We start from the raw sequence: 26,381 nt of genomic DNA on the forward strand, positions 1-26,381 counted from the left end.
TCTAAACATTAAATTTTCTTTTCAATATGCATATGTACGGTATTGTTCAGTCATTAAGCGTTTTATAACTTGATCATTTTCCTGTTATAACAATTATTTTCCTGCTTACTTTTAGGGCATGTAAAACCAGTTTACAATTTAAAAGCCATTGTGATACACAACGTCGTTAAAAGAATGCTGCTAAAGTGCCAAAAGGAGCCCTTTCTGCGACAGCTCACTTCCAAAGTCGTTTCTTGTAATGAGGTATTTTATATATTTCTACTTATTTAGCTTGGAAATCTCGTATGTTTTATTCAAAACATAGTTGTATTTGGTTGTCCCAGTTTTTATATTTAACCCTTCTGTTTCAGGTAAAGAAGGGAAAGAAAAAGCACTACGAAGTGGTGTTAGAAGACACAATACTGTTTGCTGAAGGAGGAGGACAGCCATGCGATCACGGTGTTTTGAGAACAATCCCCTCGGACGTCACTGATGTAGATAAACTGTCTTTGCAAAAGTAAGTGTAAACAGATCTGAAATCGTGTCGTGGGAGGAGGTGTTCTAGCAAATGTGTGGGCGAAATTGTGATTATGTCGCTTTATGTCGCGCGAGGTTTATTTCTCAGAATTGTGGGTATGTCGCTATTATTCGGATCCATAAATAACGTAAAGTTACGTGCGTGCGCGTATTTTTATAAAGTTTATAGTCTTACATATTGTACATCTGCTGAGCCTCTCGTAGCAATTTCGACCGTAACCGGACCATATTATCTTCATCTTGTGGCATGGTGCCCAAGCCTGATAGTAATACATATGCATTATGGCAGTATCTAGTATATCCTGAGCGGTGGAGATCTATCATTGTATTGGTGAAACTTCTCTCCATAAAGCACTGTCGTTACCTGTTTATTAAAGGTATTTCCAATCAATATCATGTGTGATAATTCCACTGGAATTATTCCAGCCTATATCTATTTTTCAGGAACCATAAACAATAGTCAATATACAATATACATACAATACAAGGCCTTCTCCAGGTAGTCTTCTCCTGACAGTATTATTTATCTATGTAAACTCGCGCACGCACCTACCTTTTTGCAATATTTAGGTTCAAATTTGCGCATAATCATAGTTTTGAAAAGCGACATACCCACACTTAGAGACAGTAGATGAATCCATAAATTTGGAACATGGGCACATCGCAGTATTGGCCGTATTTGAGTGCTGGGAAGGCTCAGTTCGGTTTTCTAAGATGGATATAGCCGTAAGCTAGGCCTAGGAGCCATCAAAAGTCGTATAAAATTACCCATGGAATGACCAGAAATGAACAAAAATGAATATTGTCCTAAAAATGCTCAGAACGGTTTAAAATGGGTCGGAAAGTGTTTACATTGGTCCTAGGACCACTCAAACCAAGTTTGGGAATCACTGCATGTCTAGAACCGATGTGAAGGTGGTTCCAATTTTGATTTTTGTAACCATTTTGGGAACATGGGGACATCGAAGTATTGGCTGTATTTAAGTGCTGGGAAGCCTCAATTCGGTTTTCTAAGATGGATATAGGTAAAAACTAGGCCTAAGAGCCATCAAAACTCAAATAACATTACCCAGGTTCATGGAATGAACGAAAATGAACAAAAATGAATATTGTCCTAAAAATGCTCAGGACGGTTTAAAATTGATCGGGAAAGTGTTTATATTAGTCCTAGGACCACTCAAACAAAGTTTGGGAATCACTGCATGTTTAGAACCGATGTTACCAATGTTCCAAAATGTTCCAATTTTGGCACAATAATCCTCCTGAGAATCCAGTTTTTTTGGAACATGGGCACATCGAAGTATTGGCTGTATTTAAGTGCTGGGAAGCCTCAATTCGTTTTTCTAAGATGGATATAGGTAAAAACTAGGCCTAAGAGCCATCAAAACTCAAATAACATTACCCAGGTTCATGGAATGAACGAAAATGAACAAAAATGAATATTGTCCTAAAAATGCTCAGAATGGTTTAAAATTGGTCGGAAAGTGTTTATATTAGTCCTAGGACCACTCAAACCAAGTTTGGGAATCACTGCATGTCTAGAACCGATGTTACCAATGTTCCAAAATGTTCCAATTTTGGCACAATAATCCTCCTGAGAATCCAGATTTTTGGAACATGGGCACATCGAAGTATTGGCTGTATTTAAGTGCTGGGAAGCCTCAATTCGTTTTTCTAAGATGGATATAGGTAAAAACTAGGCCTAAGAGCCATCAAAACTCAAATAACATTACCCAGGTTCATGGAATGAACGAAAATGAACAAAAATGAATATTGTCCTAAAAATGCTCAGAACGGTTTAAAATTGGTCGGAAAGTGTTTATATTAGTCCTAGGACCACTCAAACCAAGTTTGGGAATCACTGCATGTCTAGAACCGATGTTACCAATGTTCCAAAATGTTCCAATTTTGGCACAATAATCCTCCTGAGAATCCAGATTTTTGGAACATGGGCACATCGAAGTATTGGCTGTATTTAAGTGCTGGGAAGCCTCAATTCGGTTTTCTAAGATGGATATAGGTAAAAACTAGGTCTAAGAGCCATCAAAAGTCAAATAACATTACCCAGGTTCATGGAATGAACGAAAATGAACAAAAATGAAAATTTTCCTTAAAGCGCTCAGAATGGTAAGAAAATGGTGGCAAAGAGTCAATATTTTCGTCCAACAGAGTCTTAAAGTTGCATTCAGAATTATGTACAATTAGCACACGTACCGCCAAGAGAAGGCAGAAATTATTTTATTGGGCAACTATTTTGGTTTTAATAATCCCCCAATATATTGATATAAATTTTTGACATCATTAGCTGTATTTGTTCGTTGAGGGATGAAGATTGCGGGTGAAAGGGTTGGTTGAGCGAGGTAGGTTGCTGGTGAAGGGGTTGGTTGCGTTAGGTAGGCTGGTGGTGAATGAGTTGGTTGAGGGATGAAGGTTGCTGGTGAAGGGGTTGGTTGAGTGAGGTGGACTGCTGGTGCTTCTTTGAACTGGTAGATAAAGAGGTAGGCTCATCAATTTAGTGAAGGGATTCATTGTCGTTGTAGTTGTTGTGGTTAACAGAGAGGGAAAATGATTTGTATAACTTAATTATCTATTTATTCTCTTCTTATTCATTAACAAGCTTGCTAAGTTAATCCTATTGCTGATGACCTGATCTGATCTTACGCCTCTACATCCGATCACACCAAATAAGATCGGATAACCTTGCTACGCTCGGATCACCTTATTCAGATCACATCTTTATTTGCTTCCACACATCTATTACACGAAGTGATGTGATACAAATGAAACTGATGTGATCTAAATATAGGGTGTACATTGTGTGACTGTCTGACTGTTTATGGAATCACTGCATGCCCAGAACCGATACGAGGGGTGCAGAATACCGAACCATCTTAACAGTACAGTAAATGAATAGTCTGTTGATTGGCCTTATGACTCTTTCGTAAACTCTTTGGAATTGCTCAGAGCGGTTTAAAATTGGTCGGAAAGTGTTTGTATTGGTCCTAAGACCACTCGAATTGGAACATTTTGGAACATTGGTAACATCGGTTCTAGACATGCAGTGATTCCCAAACTTGGTTTGAGTGGTCCTAGGACCAATATAAACACTTTCCGACCAATTTTAAACCGTTCTGAGAATTTTTAGGACAATATCCATTTTTGTTCATTTTCGTTCATTCCATGAACCTGGGTAATATTATTTGACTTTTGATGGCTCTTAGGCCTAGTTTTTACCTATATTCATCTTAGAAAAACGAATTGAGGCTTCCCAGCACTTAAATACAGCCAATACTTCGATGTGCCCATGTTCCAAAAATCTGGATTCTCAGGAGGATTATTGTGACAAAATTGGAACATTTTGGAACATTGGTAACATCGGTTCTAGACATGCAGTGATTCCCAAACTTGGTTTGAGTGGTCCTAGGCCAATATAAACACTTTCCGACCAATTTTAAACCATTCTGAGCACTTTGAGAAGAATGTTCATTTTCGTTCATTTCTGGTCATTCCATGGGTAATTTTATACGACTTTGATGGCTCCTAGGCCTAGCTTACGGCTATATCCATCTTAGAAAACCGAATTGAGGCTTCCCAGCACTTAAATACAGCCAATACTTCGATGTGCCCATGTTCCAAAAATCTGGATTCTCAGGAGAATTATTGTGACAAAATTGGAACATTTTGGAACATTGGTAACATCGGTTCTAGACATGCAGTGATTCCCAAACTTGGTTTGAGTGGTCCTAGGACTAATATAAACACTTTCCGACCAATTTTAAACCGTTCTGAGCATTTTTAGGACAATATTCATTTTTGTTCATTTTCGTTCATTCCATGAACCTGGGTAATGTTATTTGAGTTTTGATGGCTCTTAGGCCTAGTTTTTACCTATATCCATCTTAGAAAACCGAATTGAGGCTTCCCAGCACTTAAATACAGCCAATACTTCGATGTGCCCATGTTCCAAAAATCTGGATTCTCAGGAGGATTATTGTGCCAAAATTGGAACATTTTGGAACATTGGTAACATCGGTTCTAGACATGCAGTGATTCCCAAACTTGGTTTGAGTGGTCCTAGGACTAATATAAACACTTTCCGACCAATTTTAAACCGTTCTGAGCATTTTTAGGACAATATTCATTTTTGTTCATTTTCGTTCATTCCATGAACCTGGGTAATGTTATTTGAGTTTTGATGGCTCTTAGGCCTAGTTTTTACCTATATCCATCTTAGAAAACCGAATTGAGGCTTCCCAGCACTTAAATACAGCCAATACTTCGATGTGCCCATGTTCCAAAAATCTGGATTCTCAGGAGGATTATTGTGCCAAAATTGGAACATTTTGGAACATTGGTAACATCGGTTCTAGACATGCAGTGATTCCCAAACTTGGTTTGAGTGGTCCTAGGACTAATATAAACACTTTCCGACCAATTTTAAACCGTTCTGAGCATTTTTAGGACAATATTCATTTTTGTTCATTTTCGTTCATTCCATGAACCTGGGTAATGTTATTTGAGTTTTGATGGTTCTTAGGCCTAGTTTTTACCTATATCCATCTTAGAAAACCGAATTGAGGCTTCCCAGCACTTAAATTCAGCCAATACTTCGATGTGCCCATGTTCCAAAAATCTGGATTCTCAGGAGGATTATTGTGCCAAAATTGGAACATTTTGGAACATTGGTAACATCGGTTCTAGACATGCAGTGATTCCCAAACTTGGTTTGAGTGGTCCTAGGACTAATATAAACACTTTCCGACCAATTTTAAACCGTTCTGAGCATTTTTAGGACAATATTCATTTTTGTTCATTTTCGTTCATTCCATGAACCTGGGTAATGTTATTTGAGTTTTGATGGCTCTTAGGCCTAGTTTTTACCTATATCCATCTTAGAAAACCGAATTGAGGCTTCCCAGCACTTAAATACAGCCAATACTTCGATGTGCCCATGTTCCAAAAATCTGGATTCTCAGGAGGATTATTGTGCCAAAATTGGAACATTTTGGAACATTGGTAACATCGGTTCTAGACATGCAGTGATTCCCAAACTTGGTTTGAGTGGTCCTAGGACTAATATAAACACTTTCCGACCAATTTTAAACCGTTCTGAGCATTTTTAGGACAATATTCATTTTTGTTCATTTTCGTTCATTCCATGAACCTGGGTAATGTTATTTGAGTTTTGATGGCTCTTAGGCCTAGTTTTTACCTATATCCATCTTAGAAAACCGAATTGAGGCTTCCCAGCACTTAAATACAGCCAATACTTCGATGTGCCCATGTTCCAAAAATCTGGATTCTCAGGAGGATTATTGTGCCAAAATTGGAACATTTTGGAACATTGGTAACATCGGTTCTAGACATGCAGTGATTCCCAAACTTGGTTTGAGTGGTCCTAGGACTAATATAAACACTTTCCGACCAATTTTAAACCGTTCTGAGCATTTTTAGGACAATATTCATTTTTGTTCATTTTCGTTCATTCCATGAACCTGGGTAATGTTATTTGAGTTTTGATGGCTCTTAGGCCTAGTTTTTACCTATATCCATCTTAGAAAACCGAATTGAGGCTTCCCAGCACTTAAATACAGCCAATACTTCGATGTGCCCATGTTCCAAAAATCTGGATTCTCAGGAGGATTATTGTGACAAAATTGGAACATTTTGGAACATTGGTAACATCGGTTCTAGACATGCAGTGATTCCCAAACTTGGTTTGAGTGGTCCTAGGACTAATATAAACACTTTCCGACCAATTTTAAACCGTTCTGAGCATTTTTAGGACAATATTCATTTTTGTTCATTTTCGTTCATTCCATGAACCTGGGTAATGTTATGCTACTTTCGATGGCCCCTAGACCTAGCTTGCAAATATATCCATCATTTACAATTATTTTTGGCACTATTTAGAGCTCATTAGGGCAAATAAATGCATGGCACACTTTTGGCACAATTTTGGCACATGTTCCAAAAATGTTCCAAAAATGTTCCAAAAATCTGGATTCATCAACTCCTTAGAGAAGAAAACGTCAATGCAATCATTATATGGGGTGTCATCTACGTAGCGCGCAAGTACTCCGATATGTTGCAAGTCTATCACAAGTAACAAAATATTGTGTCACGTGACTAATTCTGAATATCGGATTACTATGTTCCAAAAATGTTCCAAAAATCTGGATTCATCAACTCCTTAGAGAAGAAAACGTCAATGCAATCATTATATGGGGTGTCATCTACGTAGCGCGCAAGTACTCCGATATGTTGCAAGTCTATCACAAGTAACAAAATATTGTGTCACGTGACTAATTCTGAATATCGGATTACTATGTTCCAAAAATGTTCCAAAAATCTGGATTCATCAACTCCTTAGAGAAGAAAACGTCAATGCAATCATTATATGGGGTGTCATCTACGTAGCGCGCAAGTACTCCGATATGTTGCAAGTCTATCACAAGTAACAAAATATTGTGTCACGTGACTAATTCTGAATATCGGATTACTATGCGCGATCGGCTCAGCGGCTGCGATCGAGTATACAAATTCACATCCGTATAATAATATATTTTATGTAACGCTTGGCTGGCATAAATTCCATCCATTTACTGCTAAAATACCCCTCTTTTTGTTATGTATGTGGGCAATACAATATGACCTCTCGTAGTTAGGTAGTTTTTACTGAGCTCTATTTTTATTAATGTTAACCCAACAAGTTCAGAGTATTGGGAAACACAGCAGGACCAGGTTTACCACTTCTCAGCTGATTCCACTTATCTGACTCAGTGTAAAAGTGGTGGACGTACAGAGACGCGATGGTAGAGCAGTGCATTTCACTGATAAGAGAGTGGGTGAGGGGAGTGAGGTTAATGTGGAAGTTAACTGGAAACGGAGATACGATCACATGCAGCAGCACACAGGTAGGGCTTTGTTTTTATATTGTCTTTAGTTGGTGTGTAGCTGGTTAAATTAACCAGCACAAAGTGGTTAATATTGAAGAATTTATGTGCAATATTAGTACCGTCGGGTGCTAAGGTGCTTCTGCAATGTTATTATCAACATATTTTGGTGATTATTAGTTTTACCATTCACTATGAGATCACTGAAATTGCCATTCATGAATTGGGTTAAAGTTTAAACATTGTTTATAATGATGTAACGGTGTTTGCAGGACAACATTTACTAAGCGCTATCGCGGAGCAGGAGCCATACAAGTATAACACTGTATCATGGAACTTAGGTTAGTTCATCAGATACTAAGGATCTATATCACCAGTAATCTCAATTGTTTGGATAACTCAGTATGATTGTTCTTCTATTTGGCTTTTTCTTGTTCGGGATTGTTTTTAGTTCTTTGAAGACTTTTTGCCGTGTTTCCTTTATAAAAGTACAAACAATTTCTGATTTGTCTGCCAATTAGGTTAGAACACTAATTTCAGGTTTAACAATATCACATGTTGAGCTCAAAACACCATCTATATCTGACGAGATCAAGCTGGAAATCGAACAGAAAGTCAACAGGTTCGATCATGTTTTAAATTTATCTCTGATTAAACTTATCAGTCCTGTGATGATCAAGTTATAATCTAATGATTCTAGAGAATATCCACCACATGTCCCACCTCGTGTTTTAATAATTCTGTGGCTTTTGTAATCGTATTTTTAAGTGCTGACTGTGGCAGCGTATAAAAAATAAAATGTGTATCCCCTGAAATCTAGACTCAGGATTGTTCTAAAAAAGTATAATTTTTACTCTGTACATAGATTAAAACAGCAAGATAATACTTTGTAATAATATGCAAATTAACTCAGTAAGAAAGTATGCTAATTGCAGGCCCATGCCACACGTCCTAGCCACATGTGTGATACTAATTCTCCATTTGACAGGCAACTAACGATCTCACTTCAACAATATGTGGTCTCATGATGGAACTGTACTTTTTTTAGTTAGTCACGCTTCATTTTATATCAACAATCCCTGTCATTTCTTCTCACTTTTTTCTGGATCAGTTTCTGTTGAACATCTTTTGTCGAGTTTGTTGAGTGCAAAGACAGTTATATGCTTATGGATGCTGTGGGTAATTCAGGAAAGGTGGCTATCAATCGTAACGGAATATTGGGGGAAGGCAGTAACGGGACATGCGTTTACAAAGGAACATTCGAGAAAACGGTTCAAGTGGCCGTTAAAAGAATGGTATATTTCCAAACCACAGACCTGAAAGTGATTAACAATGAAGTTACTATGCTGAAGAAGCTGGATCACCCTAATATAATCCGATACAAGCTGTTCGACAAAGACAAGGACTTCCTCTATATTGTCCTGGACTTGTGTGACGCATCTCTGACTGAATGTATTAAAAAGGGAACCTTGAACCCTTCATATACGTACATGCCCGGTGAAATGAAAGCAAAGTTCAAGATTAATATTCTGAAGGACATTTTAAGCGGCTTAGAATACCTCCACAAAATGGATGTTATTCACCGAGACCTAAAGCCCCAGAATGTTCTAATCAAAAAAAGCAAAACCACCGAGTATGGTGTTACTGCTGTGATAACTGACTTTGGACTCAGTCTTGAAATTAAGGAGGATCAAACTCACGTGACTGCTACAGAGGCGGGTACCAAGGGGTGGAAACCAAAAGAAGTACTTGGGAAGGGTAAAAAATATTTCAAGAAATCTATGGATATTTTTGCGTTTGGATGTGTTGCACAGTTTGTACTTTCTCAATCTACCGACGCATCTAATCGTTACGTTCACCCTTTCGGTGAGGAATTGTGCAGGGAGCGAAATATCCACTTTGGTAAAAGGGTGGCATTCCTAGATGATCCTAGAAAATCGTTCGATCCTAGAAAATCGTTGGATCGTGAGGTGGATTTGCTGGGAGATATAATGGTAAACAGCTGTGTCAGCAATGACCCAAAACTACGTCCTGAAGCTAAGGAGCTTTTAGATCATCCTTTGTTCTGGAGCTACACTGATAAACTTCACTTTGTGGAGAAAGTATTCAATGATTACAAAGACAAATTTGAGAGCGATGCTGTTAAAAGTTTGGAAGACAACTGGAAGAAATATAAGCCAACAGCAGTCGAAGAGAACATTCGTGAAGCTTGGGGATACCATTTGTTCTGTCGAAAGCTTGCCAAACAATCCAAACCAAACACCAAATCTCTCTTCAACGCTGTTCTCCGGAACATAAGGAACATCCAACAACACTGCAGGGAGGCGGTAGCACGGTACAAAGAGCCCCACAAACAACCAAACTCAGAGGCTTTCACTATTCTTGAGGAAGTTTTGGGAGATTGCTCGGATGAAGACATTGGACGATATTTCTTTTCTAGAATTCCAGTACTGATTCCAATCGTGTACCTGTCTCTCTACCTTCACGCTAGAGATAATAGAGTTTTGCAGCGGTACTACAAGAATGCTGATACTGATAAAACGGTTGCGGAGGGGAAGACTAAATCAGGGTGGAGCACTCTGGATAAACTCATGACACGCAGCTCCAGATCATCTACCCCATCTAGTTCAAGTAGAAGCAGATCCAACTCTAAGAGTTAGAGGACAGATCATCTACCCCGTCTAGTTCCAGTAGAAGCAGATCCAACTCTAAGAGTTAGAGGACAGATCATCTACCCCGTATAGTTCAAGTAGAAGCAGATCCAACTCTAAGAGTTAGAGGACAGATCATCTACCCCGTATAGTTCCAGTAGAAGCAGATCCAACTCTAAGAGTTAGAGGACAGATCATCTACCCCGTCTAGTTCCAGTAGAAGCAGATCCAACTCTAAGAGTTAGATGACAGATCGTCTACCCCGTCTAGTTCAAGTAGAAGCAGATCCAACTCTAAGAGTTAGAGGACATTGATATTATTATCGTTTTTAAGTTTATACAGGGGTTACAGAGTACAGACTTTAGATGGATACCGCTTGTTGCAAGCTTCTTTTGAAATATCCTTGATAAGTTACTTTCATATCTCATGTGATTATGTTGACTGATTTAACCTTTCGTTTCAGTCGTATATTGCTATTTATGATTTTACCAGGGTTTAAACAAAAGCGATCTGATTTCCAAATTTAGTCGATTTTATACTTACATTTTCTCTTTGAATTGGATTTTTATATTAAAGAAATTCTTAATAGTTTCTGAAATCGAACCAAATTGTGTTTTAATTGGTCGCTTTTTAGAGTTAATTTCTGTCCTAAAACTCACTTCTTTCCGAAAACTCTTCCCCGATTTCTAAAGAAACGCAAAAGCTCTGACGTTTTCCATCCTCAGTTTGATCCAAGCAGGGACACCGGTAATAACAAAGGTTTACGATAGTAAAGATGATCAAGCGTTATCCTCCGCGCATACCAGAGGACTACCTGCCGACCATTCTGGTGAGTTACATTCCGTCTTACTTGTGTGATTTCTACTATTACTAGCGTGTTACGTCTGAGAATTGTTGATAAAAAGTTATCAATATATTTTGTACCTTCGATAGATTTTCGTCGGTTACGGTTTTCTCTTTAAATGTTGAACATCTAGAAAGTTTTTAATAATCATTGTTGTGTATCAGGGCCGGTTAGAGTTATAGAGATAAAAGGTGTTGACGAAAACATGTGTTGTGGTACTCATCTGAGCTCGCTCGCTCAAGTTAGTGAAATTTCAGATCTCAGTTTTAAGAAATGAAATTTATGATTTAAACATGTGCCTACAGTAGGGGCAGACAAAGCGCTAATATTCTCGTGGGTTCAGACGGCAGCCCGTATAAAGAATTGCGTTAGGATACTTTTTGTATACTCTAATCCGAACTGATAAGATAAATTTCTACATCAAACAGAAGAAATTTAACCAAGTTCTTCCCTCCCACTCAGCTGCAGATGATCAAACTGCTTCACACAGAATCTAAGAAAGGAAACACGTTGCTCTATTTCGTGTGTGGAGATAGAGTGATCAGTACCCTCCAGATTGCGTTAGAGGTTCAACACAAACTAAACGTCTTGCTCTCGTCTCCGCCTGAAAAGTTCGCTCCCATGGTCAGTTGAGTGTTTTGGATATTGGCTTTTTAGTTTTGGATATTTAAGCTTGCGAAAATATTAGGTGGTTTTTAATCTTGTCAGTTGATGCAAGCTTTGTTTTCTATTAATTAATTTCGGTGCAAATATCCCTCAAATCTCTGACTAAACCTCCCAATTCCCATTCTCAGGTAGAAAAGCTGAGTAAAGATAATCGCACAACCCGCAAGACCGCTGAGAAACTATCAGAAGAGCTAGCCATCCTTCACGCCGCCTCCCTCCTCCAATCCTCGGAGCGAGTCCTCACCATGCACCGACCATCTCCAGACGAGAAGTACAGTCTGACTCTACAACGAGACCTACGAGACACGTGCGAGAAGAGACTTCTGCTGCTCACTATGGGGGAGCAGGGTGGAGCTCAGTTCGTGTTTAGGGGACCTGTGGATGTGGTGGATAAGTTGGGCAAGGGGCTCGCGCAGAAACTTGGGGGTAAGGGAGGAGGGAGGGATGGGAAATTCCAGGGGAAGTTTAGTGATCTGGCTCTTTTAGAGAGTGCTGTGCAATATCTTCGGGACAACTTTGAGTCATGAACATTCTTTGAAGATAGCTAATAACGTGATCGTAGATTTTCTATGATTTTCTATGATGATGTTTTATAGATTTAGACTTATAGGATTTTGTTTAACTTATTTTTAGACAGAGTTTATATTTATTTATCTTACGAGGAATATTTACAATTTGCATTGTGGTCACTTTACTTATCCAGTATAAAATATTCACAGCCCCACTCATTCAGTTCCACATCATATTGTTGTCTCAACACACGAACCCTCATTTCTGACAAATACCGATCTAAAGGGTTGAAACACTGAATTATATGTAGTAGTTTCACTTGCATTCCAACAGGTGACATTGCATATATTTTCTTACGTGAATTTACTATGACTAGTAAACAAAACATCCTTCGATTTTGTAAAACCTGTTACAGTTTCCTGTGCGATAAACGTTCTTTGACTTGATGTGAACTTACCGTTCATTTTTCTAAAACTGAATCCTCGTAGGTATGAGCCGTATTGGGTTATGTAGCCAATAATTAAATTATTGTCAGTTTCATTTCATTCTTCTGTAATATAATCTAATAAATAACCTGATATTGATCCCTCATTTCTACATCTGCATGCTGCAAGGGGGACCTCAACTACATTCCGTTACTTCATTCCGTTACTTCATTCCGTTACTACTACATTCCGTTACTTCATTCGTTGTTTCTTGGAATCTTTTCCGGGTTTGAATATGTTGCATATAATTTAATTTGGTACAGGATTTAAATTATTTTGCGTCTGTGGAATCGTCACATACAGTTTCCTTTTACTTAGGTTACCTTTGCCCGTTTCCCGTACTGGTATTTGATATACATTATTATTCTTGGCAAAAAACGTGTTTTTATAGTTTAATAATAATAACACCAGGAGTATTGTCTAGATAGATTGCGATATCGCATTACGCATATGCTTGTTAATTTTTAATGCTATTTGCCAATATGCTATTGATAAAAGTTATTCTGCTTGAATAAAATCAAACTGACTTTATTTCTACAAATGTATGATATTTATACCCGTCGAGCCTCATAATCTCCCCAGCATGTTACGGAAGTTACTCCTCACCCCTACCTGCTCTCGAGCAATGGGTGCATTCGCCGCTGCCCCGACCCCCGGCCAACAAGCAATCTTCGACAAAGAATTCAAGTATGGGGCTCACAACTACGGACCACTCCCCGTAGCCTTGGCACGAGGACAGGGAGTTAATGTCTGGGACACCGACGGCAAGAAGTATTTTGACTTCCTGGCGGCGTACTCAGCAGTGAACCAAGGTCACTGTCATCCCCGGATTGTGGCTACGTTGAAGGAGCAGTGCGACATCCTCACCCTCACTTCCCGCGCTTTTTACAACAATGTGCTGGGAGAGTACGAGGAATACATGACTAAACTGTTTGGGTTTGACAAACTTCTCCCCATGAACACGGGAGTAGAGGCATGCGAGACATCCGTTAAGTTGGCCAGAAAGTGGGGTTATGAGGTGAAGGGAATTCCAGAGAACCAGGCTATAGTGTTGTTTGCAGAGGATAACTTTTGGGGACGTACCATAGCTGCATGCTCCTCTTCCTCCGACCCGTCCTGTTACACAAACTTCGGTCCTTTCACCCCAGGGTTTGAAATGGTGCCATTCAACAACCTGGCAGCCTTGGAGGAGAAACTTGCTAATCCTAATATTTGCGCCTTTATGGTGGAACCAATCCAGGGAGAGGCAGGAGTTATTATTCCTGATGATGGGTAGGTTAACTTGTTAACACTAGGGTAACACTAGTATTGTTAACACTAGTATTGTTAACACTAGTATTGTTAACACTAGTATTGTTAACACTAGTATTATTAACACTAGTATAATTGTTAACACTAGTATAATTGTTAACACTAGTATTGTTAACACTAGTATTATTAACACTAGTATAATTGTTAACACTAGTATTGTTAACACTAGTATTGTTAACACTAGTATTGTTAACACTAGTATTATTAACACTAGTATAATTGTTAACACTAGTATAATTGTTAACACTAGTATTGTTAACACTAGTATTATTAACACTAGTATAATTGTTAACACTAGTATTGTTAACACTAGTATTGTTAACACTAGTATTGTTAACACTAGTATTGTTAACACTAGTATTGTTAACACTAGTATTATTAACACTAGTATAATTGTTAACACTAGTATAATTGTTAACACTAGTATTGTTAACACTAGTATTATTAACACTAGTATAATTGTTAACACTAGTATTGTTAACACTAGTATTGTTAACACTAGTATTGTTAACACTAGTATTGTTAACACTAGTATTATTAACACTAGTATTGTTAACACTAGTATTGTTAACACTAGTCACTATAATAGCACTGTGTTAGATAAATTAACAGGCTTAAGTTTAGTCAAATGCGTAGTCTTTGTAACCTTTAATAAACATTTTATATTTCTAAACCTCCATGATTTCAGGTACCTTAAAGGAGTAAGAGCCCTGTGTGATAAACACAACGTGCTCTGGATAGCAGACGAAGTACAATCAGGTTGTGGTAGAACCGGTAAAAGGTCAGCTTGCGAGTGGGAGAATGTGAAACCTGACATGGTGACCCTCGGCAAAGCTCTTGGTGGAGGGGTGTTCCCTGTGTCTGCAGTCCTGACTTCTGATGAGGTCATGTTGTGCATCAAACCGGGGGAGCACGGCAGTACCTTCGGTGGGAACCCTCTGGGGTGTAAGATAGCCATGACAGCCATGGACGTGCTTGAGAACGAGGGATTGTACGAGAATGCCCAGAACATGGGAAATATCCTGGTAGATGAGCTGAGGAAGCTACCCAAGGACATCGTTGACGTGGTCCGAGGTCGGGGTCTGTTCTGCGGGGTGGAGATCAAGGAGACGGAGTCCTTCAACGCGTGGGAGGTGTGTCTGAAGCTGAGAGACGCGGGACTCCTGGCTAAACCTACTCATGGTCACATCATCAGGTTCACTCCTCCTATTGTTATCAACGAGGATGAAATGAAGGAGTGCACTGATATTATCTGCAGTACTATTTCTAGCTTCCAGTAAAGAGGATATTATCTGCAGTACTATTTCTAGCTTCCAGTAAAGAGAAGCTCTGTAGATCTGCTCCTTGGTGCTCCTTGGTGCTCCTTGATCTGCTCCTTGGTGAGCTCCTCTTTAATACCTCCCTCGTGCCGGCAAGTAATAGTCTCAGATAAACCCAGGAACTATCTGACTCATATAACAAGTAGTTTCACCATCACAACCTTCAATGTAGTTCTCGCTGTAAGGATGAGTTATAATATAATTTGCAAGTCATCTAGATTCTAGATGCGCTCTTTAAATCCGTGCTCAGTTTTATTAATTTATAAGTAATATTATTAATTTTATTAGTGTTATATAAATTAAACTATTTAATATTGTTCGTGTGAACTCAGTTGCTTCTATCGAGAAGTCATTTTTATTTCACGAATATCAGGGAAAATATTATGGGATTCATTAAGAATTATATTTTATTTACAGTTCAGTTTTAAGAACTTAGCTGAGATTATATTCTTATCTGTATTTTGCTGAGATTCAAATAGTTTTTAAAATGTCAAATTCCTTATTATATTTCTAGCTTGTGTTATTTTCATTGGATCGTTTTTCTGTTTTCCAGTAAAAGTTCTTTTTGAACGTGAGGAAGACGGATGGTGTGCCCGTAATTTTCATTTGAGACAATTGCTAATAACACAGTTTTCTGAAATTTTTGGTTATTCAGATTACATTTAAAGATCAGCACTGGACTCCTTAAAAGTGGTTAGATTCAGCAAAATTTGATTTCAAAAACTTTAAAATTATTTAAGGACTGACTCACACAAATTTGCTGGAGCTGAAATAATTACATCATTCCCAACAAAATCATAAAATTCATTTATCGACTCGTCCTCATTCCTCAAATTATCATTTTAGTACATCGCGCTTTTTGAACAGCGTTTTAAGAGTTTTCTTGGCCAGCTCATGAACTTCTTGCTGCTTCATTTCAGGAGGGGCACTGTCTTCATGTAACTTATGAAACAAATAAATCACGGGAAACGGCATAGGAATGTTCTCAAAAAAGTATTCACCAAGTGTCTCATTGTCCCCGGATGGTATAAATTCAGTAAGAGGAGGATACATCTTTACTGCTTCATGGTAATGTTGTTGCAGATTACGGATGAACCTAATCATGGAGTTGTAAATAGTCGATATAACATTATCCGGGGGAATATTCCTCTTTAAGATAGGCTGGGCCAAGTAAGCCCACGAGAGAATAGCATTGCGATGCTCTGCCTACCTCTGGGGTGTGGCAACCCTGGGGAAGGTTGCCGGTGAAATCAGAGTGAATGGTGGAGGATGGTGTAAAAAGTGACATGAGTCAAAATTATACGCCAAAATTATACGCCAACTAGGGGTTTGCGGAAAAGTAAAATGAGACGAGACAGCATATGAGTTAATACTCTAACTTTAAGTCACCCCGATCTGATCCAGCTCTTCCGGCACAATTAAGCGTTTGGTGCGGTTTGCGTAATTGACAATCGTGGTGATGTGTTGGTTGTCGAATATTTCATTGACAGAGAGGTTGTAGTCCTGGAAATATAGACCTCTTATTTGGGCAATAGCCGGACACTGTCCAAGGAAGTGTGAGACAGTTTCCTCTCCGTCGCCGCACATAGGACAAACACCATCGTGTTTGATTTGCAAATGGTGTAAAAGTGTTTGTTTAAGCCGCAGTGACCCGTGATGAGGTGAACTGCAGTTCTGTTAATCTTGTCTGTTGTTGCTGAGTGTAGCATGTTCAATGTTGAGGTTTTTGATGTTGGCGTGCTTGTGGCCGAGTGTCAGTTTAGTGTGTCTGGGACCATCAGTTAACCAAGTTTCCTGATTCAGTTTGTTGTCGATTTGACGTTTGATGTAGAATTGTGGAATTATGAATTAGACGAGTACCATCCGCCAATTCAGCCGTCCTTCCTCACCAATTCAGCGGCAGCATTGAACTTGATGTCCACATTACTTGTATTTTGCCCATATTTCAAACTGTTGAGTATGTAGTAACTTGTTGTATCAGTATCACGTCGTGTTCACATAGCCATGTGTATACACGTACTGCGTGTCTGGCGCGACGCGCTTGTTTCACTTGACGCGGCGCGCGCTACTGCAAGCGAAAGGGCTTTGGTTGGAGCAACACGTCGTGCGCGTGACCCCTATTGTCGTTTCACAGCTCAGTACTACTAGACTAGTACTACTAGTATCTGCATCACAGGAGGGGCTAAGTGCAAAGAAACTGCTGCTAACTGCTGCTCACTGCTACTAACTCAAACTGCTGCTCACTGCTGCTGTCAGTGAGCAGCAGTTAGTAGCAGTGAGCAGCAGTTTCTTTGCACTTAGCCCCTCCTGTGGCATGGCGAAAGCTAAGCCACATTACAGACGCGCACTCGTGCGCGGCAGGTCTACTAGTCTACAACGTATGACAAAAGTATTATTTGGGAGTGTGCTAAATAATTACTCTACACTTGATCTATTCGAGATTTTTCTACCTGTCATCAAGATGTAAATCAGATCGAACGCAAAAATTAGATCGAACCGGTTTGATCTCAAAATTAGATCGAACGCTGGCGCACGATACATATACAACTACAATGAAAGCCGCGCCGCGCATTCGATCTAATTTTTAGATCAAACCGGTTCGATCTAATTTTTGCGTTCGATCTGATTTACATCTTGTATCACGTTGCGACCCCCACGGTCGTTTCACTATCGTCCTGACGATACAGGGGGAGCCGCGCACTTCGTGCGCGGCGGGTCATACAACGTATGACAATTTACATCTTGGTGACAGTAAAAGGTCAATTGGAAACAATTTGAATTAATGTATTTTCCGACGCTGATTGAGATTCCAAATCACCCTTTTTGCTCTTGACATGGACTTAACCATTAACGGGTGATAACGAAAAATATCTGTTCCATATATTGGAAGTGAGATTCGAGAAAGGCAGTTGGAGGACTCCGCCGCTTCGACGCGCCGCGCGAACTAGCATTCTTGCTTCGCATCGTCGATCGTTGCTCTGCTTCGCAGAGCAACGATCTCGACGGATTGACATGCATCGTCAATCGTTGTCATACGTTGTATGACCCGCCGCGCACGAGTGCGCGGCTCCCCCTGTATCGTCGAAACTCTACTATAGTGAAGCGACCGTGGGGGTCACCGCGTGATACAAGTCAATCGAGAGAGGCAGTAAAGCTATTACCGTCTTGATGGAGTTTTTTTGTCATGACCAGGCCTCTGAAATTGGAAAGCACATTGTAAATACTTTGTGTAAGCAGAGCAGCATCACCGAGAAAAGCTTCATGTAGAAAACTGTGTCCTTTATCAGTGCTATCACATGACAAAGAAAACCCCTATTGTTGGAACACCATGCACCAGCAAACCCAGAATGTCAGTTAGGCGCTAAACTGACCGTAAGTAAAAATTGCACCTTCAGCTTATGTTCCAAAATTGTAGCGCGATGCGTTTACACCCCCCGCGCGTGAGGGCACGTTTTTGCTAGTAATTTGCGACATTACTTTATGGATATCGAATCTCGCGACTTCAACGAAGTGCCGGGGACAAGTTTTCAATAATTCATAAACTTTTCAGTTCCTATCGTTTTAAGCATCGTTAGGGCTTTCCCAGAAACTAACTCTCATCATCCTAGGATAATCATGTGTCGCACAGCACTTGTTTCAGTAGAGAGTGTACTCGCCTTTACGAAAGAATGACGTGTACGTTTCGGTCACATATCGAAAATCTGAGATAAACCCGATCGATAAAATCCTTTCAGGTAGGTGCTAGTCAAGGTTTCATCTCTTTAGACATTAAGATGGCTTCAAACACCTCACAAAAAGTTTTCAAAAGTAAAATTTACTCGCGACTTACTAAAACCACCATAAACGTGCCCTCATAGATTTTTGAGGGCAAGTTTTTGAGCGCGCCGCGTGACTTTGTCTGAGCAACAGCAAGACGTATAGTTACAATCTCGCAACTATGAACAGACAAGGAAAATATTGTATTAATATCTGTCAAAGGAATTTAATGTATTTTAACAACTTGTTCTAATAATGCTAATAACTAATCGATGAACCTCATAAATGGTCGGCCCGGTGTGAGTGTATAGTATGGATTGTGCTCTGAAATGGGGCGCTGTTATTAGTTAATACAGCGGCCAATCAGGATCGAGCTGGTTTGTGGCTGCAGTCCAAATTTAGGATCATATCTGATTAGGTACCTAATTAGTGATTATGCACTTTAAAGTAAGATTAACTCGGTATTCACAATCCACATTAACAATTGTCTGCAACCAATCAAGGTCAAGCTGACTACTTAACGTGAAAATCATATTATTATATACTATATAGTGTTTGTATCATTATAAGACGACTCATGTTTCTGACATGTCACTTGTCAGTTAAGAGGTGAAATGAAAAGACAGTTAGACTCTCATTTGATTTACACATTTTTCTGAATTGTACATGTAACAATCTTTATCAGTAATCTGTAATCAGCATATAAATCACATACCAATACGTATCAAAGTGAAAACTGAAATCTTACCTGACAACACAAATTATAATAGTACCATTTTAACTCTCATGCAAGTTTACTCTTCTACTGCACTGGTTTTAATTGAACTTCCAAGAACTGTCCGGAAAATAAATCAGTCAAAAGCAAAGCCCCCGAATGCACTGTACACAATCTTCGTAATTACCCAATGTATTTTATCGTGTACACTGTAAAGACAGTTCCAATTAAATGCAGAAGAGTTGTTTAATGTTCCCACTTCCCAATTACAATCATAACAAACTCAAAATTGAGGATTGTATACGGTACTAATTTCTGCCAAATAAGCACTATATAGACATCACAATTTTGATTAGTGTATATCCAGAGTGGCGTGAAGGCTAGAGCGTCGATCTCCTCGCGGAGTGGTCGCACGTTCGATTCCCCGTGAAGTTCGCATTAATTTTTTGCCCAGATCACTCCGAGCACAATCATTTTTCATGATAAATAGAACATAAACAAAACTGACATGGGCCTGGCTATATCTAATTTTAAAACATTACCCAGGCCAGAATTTCTTAAATAACTGTTGAGTATCAGAAACCAGTGCAGAAAAAGAGAAGATATTAATCTCACTCCACTCTTTCTGCTGTTCTTACTGTTCTCCACCTCTGTTTTAGTGTCATTAACTGCTGCTGGTTCTTCTATCCTGAATGCTTGTTAAACCGGGGACCTGTATGAATATATAAGTTACAACTATTTTTTAAAGTTACAAATATCAGCTGATTTGCAAAATGTAGCGATTTAATCATGTGGATTGTGAATACCGTGTTAATCTTACTTTAAAGTGCATAATCACTAATTAGGTACCTAATCAGATATGATCCTAAATTTGGACTGCAGCCACAAACCAGCTCGATCCTGATTGGCCGCTGTATTAACCAATAACAGCGCCCCATTTCAGAGCACAATCCATACTATACACTCACACTGGGCCGACCATTTATGAGGTTCATCGATTAGTTATTAGCATTATTAGAACAAGTTGTTAAAATACATTAAATTCCTTTGACAGATATTAATACAATATTTTCCTTGTCTGTTCATAGTTGCGAGATTGTAACTATACGTGAACGTCTTGCTGTTGCTGAGACAAAGTCACGCGGCGCGCTCAAAAACTTGCCCTCAAAAATCTATGAGGGCACGTTTATGGTGGTTTTAGTAAGTCGCGAGTAAATTTTACTTTTGAAAACTTTTTGTGAGGTGTTTGAAGCCATCTTAATGTCTAAAGAGATGAAACCTTGACTAGCACCTACCTGAAAGGATTTTATCGATCGGGTTTATCTCAGATTTTCGATATCTCACTTCTTTTTTCCGCAGGTGACCGAAACGTACACGTCATTCTTTCGTAAAGGCGAGTACACTCTCTACTGAAACAAGTGCTGTGCGACACATGATTATCCTAGGATGATGAGAGTTAGTTTCTGGGAAAGCCCTAACGATGCTTAAAACGATAGGAACTGAAAAGTTTATGAATTATTGAAAACTTGTCCCCGGCACTTCGTTGAAGTCGCGAGATTCGATATCCATAAAGTAATGTCGCAAATTACTAGCAAAAACGTGCCCTCACGCGCGGGGGGTGTTTATATTGACACACGCTGCAACCCCTTTTGATCGCGCGCGGCCGGCCGGCCGCAACTCTCTCGCCGGCCGGCCGGCCGGCGAGCACGCTTCGCGTGCACGAGAGGTATACAACGTGTAGCAACGTTTATACTGTGCCGCGCCGCGTCAAAACGCATAATTGGGTAGAATGGACCGCTGCCAGTGTCTCCCTTTCCTAATAAATATAAACAAAAGGAAATAATATTAATTTGAATGACCGTTCTCAGATGCAAAATAATATTGAGAATATAATTGGTCGCTCGATTCTCCCATTATTTAATGTTTAAGTTGTTCAATACTTCTATGTTGAATTATGATTTCATTTTCTCTATCAGGGCCGAACATTTACAGTTTTGACCGAATTTCTGACCCGCAACCAATTAGTCAGTCAATTATAAATAACAAATGACACGATTGGGGTGCTGGAATTTTGATTTGGGTCGGAAGAAGCTCACAGCAGAAATCTTAACAAAACGAAAAGTTGTATTTTCAAAAGTCTGTCCCATTTTCAGATTTGAAAATTTGTGAACCCACAATTGACTGATTGGATGAAATTTTTGCCCACAAACCAATTATTCAGTTAATTAATGATGATATGAAACCAAATTGAGGTACTGGTAGTCATAATTTCGAAAAAAATTGAAAAATCATACTCTCCCATACTCTGTCCCATTTTCGGTTTTTGAAGCTGAAATTTCCAGGGCCGAAATTTTACAGTTTTGACCGAATTTCTGACCCGCAACCAATTAGTCAGTCAACTATAGATAGCAAATGACACGATTGGGGTGCTGGAATTTTGATTTGGGTCGGAGGAAGCTCACAGCAGAAATTTTAACAAAACGAAAAGTTGTATTTTCAAAAGTCTGTCCCATTTTCAGACTTGAAAATTTGTGAACCCACAATTGACTGATTGGATGAAATTTTTGCCCACAAACCAATTAGTCAGTTAATTAATGATGATATGAAACCAAATTGAGGTACTGGTAGTCATACTTTCAAAAAAAATTGAAAAATCATACTCTCCCATACTCTGTCCCATTTTCGGTTTTTGAAGCTGAAATTTCCAGGGCCGAAATTTTACAGTTTTGACCGAATTTCTGACCCGCAACCAATTAAATAGTCAACAATAGGTAGCAAATGACTCGATTGGGGTGCTGGAATTTTGATTTGGGTCGGAGGAAGCTCACAGCAGAAATTTTAACAAAACGAAAAGTTGTATTTTCAAAAGTCTGTCCCATTTTCAGACTTGAAAATTTGTGAACCCACAATTGACTGATTGGATGAAATTTTTGCCCACAAACCAATTAGTCAGTTAATTAATGATGATATGAAACCAAATTGAGGTACTGGTAGTCATACTTTCAAAAAAAATTGAAAAATCATACTCTCCCATACTCTGTCCCATTTTCGGTTTTTGAAGCTGAAATTTCCAGGGCCGAAATTTTACAGTTTTGACCGAATTTCTGACCCGCAACCAATTAGATAGTCAACAATAGGTAGCAAATGACTCGAATGGGGTGCTGGAATTTTAATTTGGGTCGGAAGAAGCTCACAGCAGAAATTTTAACAAAACGAAAAGTTGTATTTTCAAAAGTCTGTCCCATTTTCAGATTTGAAAATTTGTGAACCCACAATTGACTGATTGGATGAAATTTTTGCCCATACACCAATTAATCAGTTAATTAATGATGATATGAAACCAAATTGAGGTACTGGTAGTCATAATTTCGAAAAAAATTGAAAAATCATACTCTCCCATACTCTGTCCCATTTTCGGTTTTTGAAGCTGAAATTTCCAGGGCCGAAATTTTACAGTTTTGACCGAATTTCTGACCCGCAACCAATTAGATAGTCAACAATTGGTAGCAAATGACTCGATTGGGGTGGCTGGAATTTTGATTTGGGTCGGAGGAAGCTCACAGCAGAAATTTTAACAAAACGAAAAGTTGTATTTTCAAAAGTCTGTCCCATTTTCAGATTTGAAAATTTGTGAACCCACAATTGACTGATTGGATGAAATTTTTTGCCCATAAACCAATTAGTCAGTTAATTAATGATGATATGAAACCAAAATTTTGGGGGAAATGGTTTTCATACTTTCCCAAAAAATTGAAAAACTTTCCCTCCCCTACTCTGCCCATTTTCGGTTTTTTTTTGCTTTAAAATTTTCCCGGGGCCCAAAAATTTTTCAGTTTTGACCGAATTTTTTACCCCCAAAAACCCAATTTGTCAGTCAACTTAGGGTTTGAAAAAGAACGATTTTGGGGGGCTGGGGGTTTTTATTTGGGGGGAGGGAACTAAAAAGCAGAAAAACTTAACAAAAAAGGGAAAAAATTTTATTTTCAAAAGCCTGTCCCCTTTAATTAAAATTTTAAAAATTCCCAATAAATTTTTAAAAATTTATATTTAATTAAAAATTAAAAAAAAAAAAAATTATATTTTTGTCAAAATTTTCCAAAAAAATGGGGGAAAAAAAAACCCCCATATTGCAAAAAACGTTTTGGGAAAACGAAAAAAACCCAGGGCCGAAAATTTTAAACAATTTTTGGGGAAATTTTTTTCCCCCCAATTAGTTTAGTTAAATATTGATAGAAAACCAAATTTGGGGGTAAATTTTTTTTTTTCGGGGGAAAAAAATTTAAAAAACCAAACTTTTTTTCCCTGTCCCCCCTTTTCGGTTTTTAAAAATTTGGGCCCAAATTTTTTGTTTTAAAATTTTTCCCCAAAAACCCAAATTTTCAGTTTTTTAAAAATGCAAATTTTAAAACCCAAAATTTGGGGGCTGGATTTTTGAAAAATTTTACAAATCCCCTAAATCTTCCCCCAAAAGTTTTTATTTTCCCCTGTTTTAATTTTAAAAATTTTTAACCCAAATTACGTTTGGGGGAAAATTTTTTTCCCCAAAAACCAAATTTTCAGTTTTTTTAAAAGATGAAAAAGAAAACCCAAATTTTGGGGCTGGAATTTTGAAAAAAAGGGTCAAACCCCAAAAGCCCTTTTTTTTAACAAAACGAAAATTTTATTTTTCAAAAGCGCCCATTTTCAGAATTTGAATTCAATTTGGGGGCCCAAATTTTTATTTGGGGGGGGATGAAAATTTTTCCCAAAAAAAAAATTTTAAAATTCCCCTTTTTAATTTTAAAGTTTTTAAAAATTAATTGGGTGTTTTAAAAAATTGGTTTTTGTCAAAATTTTTTCAAAAAAAAATTGAAAAATCAACTCTCCCTTCTCTGTCCCTTTTTCGGTTTTTGAAGTGAAAAAAAAAATTTTCCCGGGGGCCCAAATTTTACATTTTGACCCAATTTCTGACCCGCAACCCAAATTTGTCAGTCAACTATAGATAGCAAATGACACGATTGGGGTGCTGGAATTTTGATTTGGTCGGAGGAAGCTCACAGCAGAAATTTTAACAAAAACGAAAAGTTGTATTTTCCAAAAGTCTGTCCCATTTTCAGATTTGAAAGTTTGTGAACCCACAATTGAATGATTGGATGAAATTTTTGCCCACAAACCAATTAGTCAGTTAATTAATGATGATAGAAAACCAAATTGAGGTACTGGTAGTCATACTTTCAGAAAAAAATTGAAAAATCATACTCTCCCATACTCTGTCCCATTTTCGGTTTTTGAAGCTGAAATTTCCAGGGCCGAAATTTTTACAGTTTTTGACCGAATTTTCTGACCCGCAACCAATTAGATAGTCAACAATAGATAGCAAATGACTCGAATGGGGTGCTGGAGTTTTGATTTGGGTCGGAAGAAGCTCACAGGCAGAAATTTTAACAAAACGAAAAGTTGTATTTTCAAAAGTCTGTCCCATTTTCAGATTTGAAAGATTGTGAACCACAATTGACTGATTGGATGAAATTTTTGCCCATACACCAATTAAGTCAGTTAATTAATGATGATATGAAACCAAATTGAGGTACTGGTAGTCATAATTTCGAAAAAAATTGAAAAATCATACTCTCCCATACCCTGTCCCCCTTTTCGGTTTTTGAAGCTGAAATTTCCAGGTCCGAAATTTTTTCAGTTTTGACCGAATTTCTGACCCGCAAACCCCAAAAAATTGTCAACAATAGGTTTTTCAAATGACTCGAAATTGGGGTTTTTTTCTGGGAAATTTTTATTTGGGGGCGGAAAAGGGAAACTCACATCAAAATTTTAACAAAACGAAAAAATTTTATTTTCAAAAATCTGTTTCCCCTTTTCGATTTGAAAATTTTTTTTGAACCCACAATTTACTGATTTTATGAAAATTTTTGGGCCCTAAACCAATTAGTCAGTTAATTTTTTGATATATGAAAAACCCCAAAATTTAGGAACTGGTATCTTTCTTTCCCCCAAAAAATTTTAAAAATCCCTCCCATAATCCCGCCCATTTTTTGGGTTTTTGAACTGGGGAAATTTTCCCGGGGCCCAAATTTTTCAGTTTTTACCGAATTTCTGACCCCCAAAAACCCAAATTTGTCATTTAAAAAATAGATAGCAAATGACACGATTGGGGTGCCCGGAATTTTGATTTGGGGCGGAGGAAGCTTACAGCAGAAAACTTAACAAAACGAAAAGTTGTTTTTCAAAAGCCTGTCCCATTTTGCCCTTTAAAAAATTTTTGAACCCACAATTGACTGATTGGATGAAATTTTGCCCACAAAACCCAAATTTGTCAGTTTTAAATTTTGAGATATGAAACCCCAAAATTTAGGTTACTGGGAGTCAAAAATTTTTTAAAAAAATTTAAAAATCATACCTCCCATACTCTGTCCCATTTTCGGTTTTTTTAATTTAAATTTCCGGGGGCCCAAATTTTTCCGTTTTGACCCCAAATTTTTGACCCGCAACCAAATTTGTCCGTCAACTATAGTAGCAAATGACACGAATTTTGGGGGCTGGGAAATTTTTATTTGGGGGGAGGAAGCTCACAGCAAAATTTTTAAAAAAAACGGGGAAAAGGGTTTTATTTTCCCAAAAATCCCGTCCCATTTTTAATTTTAAAAAAGTGAACCCCCAATTGACTGATTTGGGGGAAATTTTTTCCCATAAACCAATTAGTCAGTTAAAATTAAAAATG

General features: G+C 38.3%; 3 protein-coding genes across 4 annotated transcripts; all 3 read left to right on the forward strand.

Moving 5' to 3' along the window:
* The first annotated feature begins 111 nt into the window (after positions 1–111).
* On the forward strand, positions 112–13,078 carry LOC134822638 (alanyl-tRNA editing protein Aarsd1-like). Its single transcript, XM_063833780.1, has 9 exons — positions 112–243; positions 351–496; positions 7,300–7,433; positions 7,685–7,753; positions 7,953–8,034; positions 10,789–10,892; positions 11,072–11,148; positions 11,370–11,531; positions 11,702–13,078. The coding sequence occupies exons 1-9, from the start codon at positions 175–177 to the stop codon at positions 12,098–12,100; spliced, it is 1,242 nt and encodes a 413-aa protein (XP_063689850.1). The 5' UTR covers positions 112–174; the 3' UTR covers positions 12,101–13,078.
* Positions 8,579–10,072, forward strand: LOC134823059 (serine/threonine-protein kinase/endoribonuclease IRE1-like). The gene has a single exon (XM_063834409.1). It carries the CDS (start codon positions 8,579–8,581, stop codon positions 10,070–10,072), a length of 1,494 nt encoding a protein of 497 aa, XP_063690479.1.
* A 58-nt stretch (positions 13,079–13,136) lies between the features above and the next one.
* Positions 13,137–15,727, forward strand: LOC134823305 (ornithine aminotransferase, mitochondrial-like). Of its 2 annotated transcripts, XM_063834725.1 has the most exons (4): positions 13,137–13,840; positions 14,568–15,116; positions 15,157–15,228; positions 15,263–15,727. In XM_063834725.1, the coding sequence occupies exons 1-3, from the start codon at positions 13,152–13,154 to the stop codon at positions 15,197–15,199; spliced, it is 1,281 nt and encodes a 426-aa protein (XP_063690795.1). In that variant the 5' UTR covers positions 13,137–13,151; the 3' UTR covers positions 15,200–15,228; positions 15,263–15,727. The 2 variants fall into 2 exon arrangements, with proteins under 2 accessions (XP_063690795.1, XP_063690794.1); XM_063834724.1 differs by having other exon boundaries at positions 14,568–15,727.
* The last annotated feature ends 10,654 nt before the right edge of the window (positions 15,728–26,381 follow it).

The sequence above is a fragment of the Bolinopsis microptera genome, chromosome 11, assembly GCF_026151205.1.
Source record: "Bolinopsis microptera isolate Bmic1 chromosome 11, MBARI_Bmic_1.0, whole genome shotgun sequence".
Taxonomy (NCBI): domain Eukaryota; kingdom Metazoa; phylum Ctenophora; class Tentaculata; order Lobata; family Bolinopsidae; genus Bolinopsis; species Bolinopsis microptera.

Bases quoted from the DNA above. Each gene is read 5' to 3' on its own strand.
- LOC134823059 (XM_063834409.1), top strand. From the start codon at position 8,579: ATGGATGCTGTGGGTAATTCAGGAAAGGTGGCTATCAATCGTAACGGA.
- LOC134822638 (XM_063833780.1), top strand. From the start codon at position 175: ATGCTGCTAAAGTGCCAAAAGGAGCCCTTTCTGCGACAGCTCACTTCC. The intron at 7,434-7,684 runs GTAGGGCTTTGT...CGGTGTTTGCAG, and splicing joins TCACATGCAGCAGCACACAG to GACAACATTTACTAAGCGCT. The intron at 7,754-7,952 runs GTTAGTTCATCA...CACTAATTTCAG, and splicing joins CACTGTATCATGGAACTTAG to GTTTAACAATATCACATGTT.
- LOC134823305 (XM_063834724.1), top strand. From the start codon at position 13,152: ATGTTACGGAAGTTACTCCTCACCCCTACCTGCTCTCGAGCAATGGGT. The intron at 13,841-14,567 runs GTAGGTTAACTT...CCATGATTTCAG, and splicing joins GTTATTATTCCTGATGATGG to GTACCTTAAAGGAGTAAGAG.